At 50.8% G+C, this 10,308-nt stretch overlaps 1 protein-coding gene across 1 annotated transcript; it reads right to left on the bottom strand.

Moving 5' to 3' along the window:
- Nucleotides 1-702: 702 nt before the first annotated feature.
- Nucleotides 703-9,929, bottom strand: LOC107542826 (histone-lysine N-methyltransferase PRDM7-like). Its single transcript, XM_087828137.1, is given in 8 exon segments — nucleotides 703-898; nucleotides 2,474-2,837; nucleotides 3,041-3,142; nucleotides 3,733-3,878; nucleotides 4,659-4,695; nucleotides 6,321-6,452; nucleotides 6,723-6,858; nucleotides 9,897-9,929. Coding segments are annotated over 8 exon segments (1,146 nt in total).
- Between the last annotated feature and the right edge of the window lie 379 nt (nucleotides 9,930-10,308).

Here is a 10,308-nt window from a genome sequence, read left to right as displayed (position 1 = left end):
GCCGGGGCTTTGGGGGTGGTGAAGCTGTCAGGTCTGTGGTTGCAGGCCCTCTTCCCTGGGGAGGGGGTGGTGGCCTCGGCGCCTCGGGCGCACTCAGCGCCCTGAGCCATTGGTGCTGGTGCGGTTGGCATTGTGGTAACAGCAGCCCCTGTAACTTGGGGGACTTCGAGGGCCACAGGCCTTGTCCTGAGGCCCCAGCCAGGGTCTTCTTCCGCGACGCACACCCATTGATTGATTCTTCTATGTGCCCTGATGGGGACTGAACCTGCAACCTTGTCCTAGTCAGGAGGTACCTCTAACCAACCACACTACCCTGACGGGCTGCCGATGACATGCCAACTCCTCTGTCATTGCAGCCTAGTTAATGTCTCCTCGCTGTGGAAGTGACCTTTAAACCCTCTTGCCCTGGCAGCCACTGGGACATGTTCTGAGGCTGAAGTGAAGTTTATTCGGTGGGCTTGATGTGGGCTGCGCCGTAGCACATCCGGCAGTTTCCTGGGGTCTGTAGGAAAATCCTTTATAGTCAGTAAGGTGAATCATCATTAAACAAAGAGGGTCCTGTTCCTATTAGGTACCCTCCCCATGTCACAATCACGGTTAACAGAGTATCATCCACATCTCTGCCCCCACCAGTGTCATGCCAATGTGACATCTTAGCCCACGTGACATCTTAGCCCACGTGGTGTTGCTTGGCGCCCGGCCTCACGTCGCATCTTTGGGGCCCAGAGGCTGGACACCGAGTTTCCTGACGGAGCTGGCTGCGAACTGGCTGCCTTCATAGGCCTCAGCCTCTGTCCGTGAAGTGGGGATAGAGTTGGGGAGCCCCTCGGCCAACAGCATTCCCTGCGCATCTGCATCCGGGAGGCCCCGGTCAGATTCAGTTCTCGGGATCATGATCCTTGGGGCGCAGAAGGTGTAGCGCCTTTGTTATGCTCCCTCTGTGCCCTGGTCAGGGTCACTTTAGAGAAGATTCCAAGCGTGTTTCTCTGCTGCCATCTCCTGGGCACCTTGGGAATAACACCCTGTCTCAGGAGCTCAGGAAAATATCCTGGGTAGAGGGAATCGCCTGCATGTTGAATGCTGCCGTCTTGTGGACACCTTGGGAATAACACCCTGGCGCAGGTGCTCAGGAAAGGCTGCTGGGTAGAGCGCATCACCTGCATGTTGAATGCTGCCGTCTCGTGGGCAGCTTGGCAATAACACCCTGGCTCAGGAGCTCAAGGGAAGCTGTTGGGTAGAGTGGATTATCTGGGAATGTTGAACTCCATTTGCAGGTCATGTTATTGAAGTTTCTTACATCCTTATTGTATTTTTAGTGGGCGTCTATTGGTTCTGAAAGAGGTAGGCTCTGCCCCTGAATGAGAGGTGTGTTAAATCTATTACGATTATAAATGTGTCTTTTTTCCCTTGTAAGCCTTTTTTATATTCTTTGAGTGTGTTATTAAGTTCAGACCTTTTTACCCATTCTGAAACAACCAGCTTTAGAACAACTCACTTTATTTTTCCCTTCAAAATATGTTTCCATACCTTATACCTTCTCTTACCCAAAGCATACAATTTCTTTCCAATTCATTAAAATTCTTAACTCTTTAAAACTTTTGACATTTAGTGACCCCTCTAAAGTAAGCAATTGCTACTCTTTAGATTGAGTTTTATGAACACATTTCAAACATACTCTCAGTTTCAAAAAGCACACCTCCCACAAATTATAAGACATTACATCAACAGCTTGAAATTTAAAAAGGAATAGTTGAAATAAGTTAAATTGATTTACATAGATGGCTAAGGTTCTCCTTTTTCTTTTTTTTTCCTTTCAAAAAGGCTCACCTCCCAGAAACTTGTATTTTATTTTAGTATTTTAAAAGATTATCTTCATAAAGACAATTATCTATGTGCATTCTGAGGAACTCAGGAGGTTTGGGGAGGTAAAAAGATTTGGTGGGCTTGGATATTTTGGAGCCACACCTGTGGCCCTATAAAGACTAATTGTAAAGTAAGGACAGTCACTCTTAAAACCTTAAGGACTGGGACGTACTGGCAAAAGACTAACAAATTCATTCATCCATTCTTTGAAATGGGCGAGGGTGAGGGCGATGGCTAGATTTAGAGCTAGGGCTGGGGCTAGGGCTGGGGCTAGGCCTAGGGCTAGGGCTAGGGCTAGGGCTAGGGCTAGGGCTAGGGCTAGGGCTAGGGCTAGGGCTAGGGCTAGGGCTACTGTTAGGGTTGCTAGGGTTAGGGTTAGGGTTTCTTCAGCCTGCCTGGGGATTCAACTGTCGCTGGCGACCACACGATATTTTTCTTACTCACCATCTACATGTCTGAGTCCATTTGTCCACTCAGAGCAGGAGTCTCACAGGGAGGAGCCACTCCTTTGTGTCTGTACCACCTTGCTCCCACTCACTGATCCTTAAACAGGAGTTCCCTGTTCATACAAACTCCACTCAGTACACAGAGCTAACCATATTATGCCCACCCATGATCTACCATGTAGAAGGTGGGCTCCCACCAAGCCACAGGAGGGATGTGTGAAGGCAGAGGACAGAGGAAGAGGTAAACACGTCTCACTAGCCAGGAGTATCTGCTGTTGGCTGCATCTTCATCTTCTGTGATCTGGCCCTCATAAGGGCCAAAGTGCAGACCCACCGGCAGATCCGACTCCTTGTTCAACACTCCAAGCCCAGCCTCAGAGATGCCTGACAGTCTGATTTTCAACCCAGGGGGCAGAGTGAGGGCTGAGCGGTTGGGGTGCCCCTTGTCCACTGCACTGTCTTTTACAAATATAGGGGGCCCAAGCACAGCACAGCTGTCAATGAAGAAGTTCTGACACTTCTCACAATCTGGAGGCAAGAGGAACAGGGGTAAGGAAAAGTATAGTGCATGTTCCTGGACATAAAGAGCTTCAGAGAGAACCCAGGCACTCACATAATTGAGCCTCAATCCTGTACTCCAGGTCACTAGAGGAAGGGACTGATTTGGAGACCCAATCACCAGATGAAATTATTGTATGAAGATATAACATGCTTCTTGGTGAGGGTCACTTACAGAGAGTCGTCGTCCTGGGGTTCGCTGACCTCTTGGTACACATGGCCCTTTCTTTCTCGTAGGCTGTACGTCTGCATTTCTATCCCCTTCCTCCTGAGTTCTAAGTTGGAGAACAGGTGAATGAGGCTGGTCCCTGTTTCGTCAGAAAACACACAATCTCCTCCCATTAAATTATTACCTGTTTTTCTACATACTCTCGTATTTTCCTCTGTTAACTAAGAGAGACTAAGACTCCGCAAAGACTACCGAAGGCTGACTCAATTTTACTTTCTAGATTTTCCCATTATCAGGGAAAATCTTTCCCAGTCTTTACTCACTCATAAAATATTTATTGAGGGCACATTATGCGTTAGGTATTGAGTAAAGGCTTGGGTATACAACACGAAGAAAGCATGGTTGCTATTATCACAGATGAATTTATTGGACAACTTGCATGTGTCAGTTACTTTAAATATAATGTAATGCTCTCAAAGAATATATGAGTTATGTATCCTTATGTTCCCTTTACACATTAGCATTTAGGAGCTCAGAGTTTATAAGATTTGCCCAAAGTTCCAGTGCTACCTTCTGTCTCAGCTTAGTCCAGCTTCAATCCAGGCCTATGCAGTCTACCCCACATACATAAGCCATACTTATCAGCCTTTCTAGAGGACTTAGTGGAACTGAAACCTCCAAATTATTTTCTCTTACCCAATTTTGGTCTAGAGTGCTGTCCAGAGGTACTTGCTTCTCCAGGAGGGGACACTGGTTTCTGGGCTGGCTCTGAACCGCTTGTGGTCAGCAGATTTGCTGTTCCTGACAATTCCTTCAAACTGGAATCATTACTTAATGGTGCCCTGGATATTGCCTTCAATGTAAAAGTTGCATGTTAAAAGAGACAACATTCATTTCTTTAATTCTTTAGGACTTATGATATATTTTACATGCATGACTTTAATCAATACTTCGACAACCCTTGGAAATACCTGGGGAGTATGAGTATTAGAGGGAAAAGAAAGGGCCATTGTGGGTAGTGAATCCAAGATTAGAACCTATGCCTTAAGGCTCTTTCCTTTTAGCTTTATCTATAATAGTGAAAGTGAGGGGTATTAGGGAGAGAAAAAAGAAATAGTTGGCAGAAACATTTCTAAACAATAAAGAAAATGGTGTTGAAATTTGCAAATTGTTGTATCTTGGAAAGAATATTTGTGATTAGTTTAGCTGGCTCCCATCAATTGAGTAAGGTTGTATCACTAGCTACTTCTCTTCAGTTTCCTGATCTATAACATGCTCATTTTTAATGTTATAGTGAACATGAAATATAATTATGTCCACACCAAAGTGTTTTGTGAGCTATTTAATACAGTATGACTATGAGGTTACAGTCCTGTTATCAGTTTACCCCTCAGCCATCTCCATATTTGAAATTTCACATTAATTATCTTTAGTATTCATTGACCTTCCTCTAGTTTAATTTGTAAATATGAAATCATTCATTCAGCAAACATTCAAGGGACCCTCAGGGACCCTGAGCTGAGCCTGGGATTTCTTAGAAGTATCAGCCTTTCAAAGAGCTCACACTGCAGAGACAGGCAGGCTGAACAAATGTAATAAAGGCCACATAACCGTTCACAAACTCTGTTTCTCCTTTCTGTCTTCTTGATTCACACTGGCCTTGTCCAGTCCAATGGCACCATGACTACGTTGCCTCCTTCCTTTCTTGTCCTTCCACCTTTGCACGTACTGGCTGTCCACCCCCTTTCTTAATCATTAGATTCTGGTAAGCATCACACAGTCTTAGGAACAAAGACTCAGGGCTGTTGGCCATAGACACAGAGCTTTGGGCAAATTAGAGATAACATCTTGACTTCGGCTGTGTTTAAACCCCAGACCTGTGAAAGAGGGACGACTTTACTGCCCACACTTCCATGAAAGTTGACAGAATGACTCCATGGCAGACATCAGGACCTGATTAAATGATGAACTACTCTCTACCCTGGCCCACAGCCCAACCCCCTGAATCACCATGATTAATAATTTTTCTCATATGTCCCTATGCAAACCAACAGGCAGCCAGGTCTTAGAGCACCGCTCACCTGCCACACCTTCCTCCTCTGTGATGACAACTATTCTGAATTAGTTAGCACTTACTCACTTTTGTATTTTATATACTTAATGCTTATTAATTATCTATAAATATATATTTATTTATTCTTCTTTCTTTTATTTTTTCCATCACCATTTATACCCCCTATACCCTCTTGCACCTCCACGCTGCGTCTATTATTATTGTTGTTGTCTTTTTAATCCTCATGTGGGGATATTTTTTCCATTGCTTTTCAGAGAGAGAGAGAGAGAGAGAGAGAGAGACATCTATGTGAGAGGGACACATCGATTGGTTGTCTCCTGCACACACTCCAACTGGGGCCAGGGATCGAGCCTGCAACCAAGGTACCTACCCTTGGCTGGAATCGAACCCTGGGACCCTTCAGTCCATGGCTGATGCTCTAACCACTGAGCCAAACTGGTCAGGGCTATTATTATTGTTTTTAATCCTCAATCAAGGATATGTTTTTATTTATTTTAGAGAGAGAGGAAGGAAGGGGAGAGAAACATTGATGTGAGAGAGAAACATTGATCAGCATGCACCCCTATTGGGGATCAAACCCAAAACCTAGGTATGTGCCCTGACCCAAGATAGAACCTGCAATCTTTTTGGTGTAGGGAAGAATGCTACAACTGACTGGCCCACCCAGCCAGGGCTATCTATTTATTTTTATTTTGAGAGTATGTTTATTAAAGATGGGCACAGCGAAACAAGGAAGGGTTTAGGACAGAAGAAGCAACAGGAGAGACCTAATCTGGGCTTCCTTGGCTCATTGTTACAGGAAAGAAATCAGCCTAGGCAGGGCTGCTTTGGCTCATTGTAAATTCACAGAGAAAGGGCCTTGGAGACAGTTCAGAGGGTTATCCAGGAACAAGCTGCTGATGCTCATGCAAACCTCCTGGGGTCGTTCAGCATTTAGGAGATGTACGCTGTGGGGGAAGAAGGGGGGGGGCAAAGGCGTGGGTGTGCTTTGAATATATATATATAAATATATATGGGAATGGGGGCCTCTGTAATAGTGTCAACAATAAAAATATATAATTCTTTCACACATTTAAAGAGTTTATATGAATAGCCCCTTACTGTATAACAGTTTTGCATCTTTCTTGTTTGCTGAACAAGCAAACACAGTTCCCTTGGTAACTCCTGAGATGCAGTGTGACCTAAACCCAGGTCCATTCTGGGAGGGCACCTCTGAGTTCTCCAGGCCCCTCACCTTGCTGCCTCGGGGTCCTCTCCTCACCACAGTCCTCAGGGTCCTCCACCTGGGGTTTGGTGGCCTGCCTGTGGTGACACATGAAAGCTGGTTGAGGGGCTCTGAGACCTGGAAGGAAACAAAACCTTGGTCCTGAAAGTGAAGAGTTTGAAGGAGGAACAAAGGCCACCAAGCCGGTGGGGGTGGGAGGGGAGGGGAGGGGGGGGGGGAGGGGAGGGGAGAGTCCAGAACCAGGTGCTGAGAGCTCTGCGCGGCCAGCGCGAGCCCTGCACTGACGCAGGAGCAGCATCCTCGGGACTGGTGCCCACCCGGGAGGGCGCTGCAGGCAGAGCGCCTGAGGAGAGACAGCCCCGTGCGCCGTGTCCCGGGTCCCCCGGCCCAGCACCGCCGTCCCCTAGGCTGGGAGCCCCTCGTGGCTCCTCTTCAGGTTCCCGCACCGCGTTCTCCCGTCTCCCACCTGTGCCCGCTCTTCCCGGGGGAAGTAGACGGAAATGTCTCTGAGAGCGGCTCTGGCCTGGAGACGATAATAGATTCCGTCGACAACTCACTCCTGCGGGAGAACTCGCAGCGGGGCCTTCGCTCCGCCTCGCGCGGGGAGCAGCCAGGCCTCTGTGGCCTCTGCGGAGCCGGGACGAAGCGCTCTGTCCTCCCGCCCCGTTGCGTCCCGGCTCCTGAGCCGCTCTGGCGCTCGTGCCCCCGCCGCGACCTGACCCGGCCCTGACCCCTGGGGGGCTCTCCCGGCCTCCACGCTGCCCATGCGCAGAGAGGGGCACCCAGCCCTGCTCCCCGGCTCCCCGCGGACCCCAGCTCCCACCTTGGTTTCCACCCCGCTCTCCCCCTTCTTCCTCAGGGCTCCCCTGCGAGCACCTGTCGGGGTTCATGGTGCTGCGACCCCGAGTCCCTGAGCCTGAGGCCAAGGTGCCTGTGGAACGGGAAGGTGCTGAGAGGGTGACAGCCCGTCTCCCCGTCGGGCAGGGCGTCCAGAGGGGAAGACGTGGGACCCAGCTGCGACCAGGGCACGGCTGGGACGGGGACGCGGCCATGCAGACCCGCCGGTGGAAGCTGACTCGTTCCCGCAGCTCCCGCCTCGCTGTCTCATGGGCCTCTGAGGGGCCCTGGGGGGCTCAGCCGGGGCGTCTGAGGGGCCCTGGGGGGCTCAGCAGGGGCGCCTGAGGGGCCCTGGGGAGGCGGGTCAGGGGTGGGTGAGGGGCCTGGGGGGTGACCGTGGGGGTCCTGAGGGGCCCTGGGGGGCTCAGCTGGGGCCTCTGAGGGGCCCTGGGGGATGCGGCGGGGTGTGTGAGGGGCCTGGGGGGTGACCGTGGGGTCCTGAGGGGCCCTGAGGGGAAAGTTGGGGTCTGGAGGTCCTGAGGGTCGAGGCTGGAGGCGCGCTGACAGCTAGGAGGGGCTGTGCCGGCGACAATGGAGGGAATTCCACCTGGACATTCTAGAAAAATCTGCGCATAACGAGGCGCAGTCTCCAAGGGGCAGGGACTTCTCAGCCTGAGGAGACTTGGACAAGATCTGGGTTTTTCTGGTCAAGGACATTTAGAATGTTCGGGGTGACAGGATTTGGGACCTCTGAGGGTGAGGAGATTTGGGGTCTCTCATTAAGGGGTTTCAGGCTTCCTGACATTGAGTTCCCAGGATGGGGGCATTTAGGGTTTGAGTTGTGGGAGGTTTGGTCTTTCTGGGCTGTATTTAGAGTGCCCCCGGCTGAGGGGAATGGGGTTTTCAGGGTGTCTGGGGATGTGAGCATTGGGGGGTTTAGTGTTTATCTGGGTGAGGAGACTTGGGGTCCTTCAATGCTGAGAGGACTTGGAGCATCTCAGGAGGAGATGCATCTAGGGTCTTGGGCTGGAATTCGAAGGCCTCGGGCTAAGGGTTTCGTACAGCAAGGTCCCCATTTTCCTGTCAGTGTCCCGGCTCTCCTGCTGCGCTGCCCACTCTGGCCGAGCGCCCTCTCTGAGCCCCTCGCGCTACCTGCCCTCAGGAGGAGTGAGGGCGCCCGGGGCTAGGTTCCCGCCTTATAGAGGCGTCAGGCAAAGCCACCAATCAGTGCTGCGATCACAGGGCCAATGGGTGGTCAGGAGAAGCTGAAAGGGCGGGGCATAGCATGGAGCCTGTCCGTCAGTTACGGTCAGAATCTTTGGCTCCAGTCTGGCGTCTGGCGGGCGGGTCTTCGCATCCTGTGGAAGGACCCGCCCCACCGCGCGGTGATTGGCTGCTCTGGGGCCTGCGAGTGTCTGTCAAGAAGCCTTTGGCGGCGGGCGGTTTCTCCCGCTAGTTTCCCCCGCGTGGGTGAGGCGCGGGCGCCGCAGGAGCTGGGAGAGCCGAGCGCCCGCAGGTCTTGAGGGCGGACCGGGCCTTCCTGCCGCCAGACTGTGCTCAGGACGCGGACTTTCTCCTGGGCCCGTGGGCGCCCTCCCTTGTCACCCTCCTTTCAGGATGAACAGTGCCCAGGTCGTGTGTGGTGAAGGCTGCGCTGCACCCGGGGGACTGTCAGCACATCCTCCCAGACAAGTCGTGGACGGAACAGTGCGTGGGGCTCAAAGGGTCAAACAACAGGTGAAATAATATAGTAGGAGAGTCTCTGGGAGAACTTTAAATCTCGAAGTGGCATCGTGAGTAATAGTTATGTTTAACTAAGGCAGGTCCAAAAAGGCTTCAGAAATAAAGCGTCAGACCGACGTGTTTCAGAGGGAAGAGGGAGGAGGGAAGAGTCACCAATGAACTCACAGGTGTTTATGCACGTAAGGGACAAACGATAGTGTTCATGCATGTAAGGGACAGAATAGTATTTATGTATGTAAGGGACAGACAATAGTGTTCATGCATGTAAGGGACAGACAATAGTGAGGGGAAGGCCAGGGAGGGGCAGGGAGCGGGCTCGAGGGGTAAATGGGAAAAAGGGACATCTCTAACACTTTCAACAATAAAGATAAATTAAAAAATAAGAAAACAGATAAAACCAAAGCTTGAGGGACTCGTCACATTTCACCCCCAGGGGCATGTCACCCCAATGGGGTATCTGCAGACACTGTGGACTGGCTCCCATCTGCGGAGGACGTAAATTCCCAGCCGAGAGTCAGAGGCGTCCTTGCTAGTCTCTGGACTGTCTGGGCAGTAGTCCTGTGGCCTGAGAACCACACCAGGGTAGGGTTCCTTTCGCCCAGGGGGACAGGGGATGTGGAGCTTTCCTCATGCCCTGAGGGCAGACCTCCCAGCAGCCCCAGATGCCCAGTCACAGGGAGGGTGGGCATACTCCCTGCATGTGAGCTGGGCAGCCAGCCAGAGACAGCGCCTCTGGCCCTGGGGGTGAGCCCTGTGGGCCTTGTCTAGGAAGGTTAGAAACCGCCAGATGTCCCTTATTTTCCAAGTCAGAATATTTTGGGCTCTCATTTATCCAGCATCATGTCCTGTTCAGACCCTCACAAAGCAACTCCAACAGAAAAGTGATGTTAAAGAGCAGCCATCCATTTTTCCCGCTGTTCTTAGTTATCTTGACCCTTATCTGTAGCCTAGGGTCTCTCAACCCTTAACCCTTAGCACTACCTTGAGGATTTCAAAAAGCTCAAAGAAGCTCATCTGAGTTTACAGACACAAAGGAAGAGAAAGTGAAGAAAAGAACATCCTTCCAGCCAAAGGGTGAAGATCTCTCTCCCCAGCCTGGCTGGGTGTGGCTCAGTGGTTGAGCATCGACCTAGGATCCAGGAGATCACGGTTTGATTTCTGGTTCAGGGCACATGCTGGAGTTGCAGGCTCGATCCCCAGTCGGGGGCGTGCAGGAGGCAGCTGATCAATGACTCTCCTTGATGTTCCTATCTCTCCCTCTGCCTCCTCTTTCTGAAATCAAGAAAGATACATATTAAAAAAAACAACACCACCAAAAAACTCTGTCTCCATTGGAACTAGTGACCTAACAGGGAAAAGCTGTGGGGGAGGGCCTTGTGTGATTTCACAGTGT

The sequence above is a fragment of the Miniopterus natalensis genome, chromosome 19 (genome assembly GCF_054644295.1).
Source record: "Miniopterus natalensis isolate mMinNat1 chromosome 19, mMinNat1.hap1, whole genome shotgun sequence".
NCBI classification, from domain to species: Eukaryota; Metazoa; Chordata; class Mammalia; order Chiroptera; family Miniopteridae; genus Miniopterus; species Miniopterus natalensis.
The sequence above is the reverse complement of the archived record's forward strand: the minus strand, read 5'-3'. Positions and strand labels throughout refer to the sequence as shown.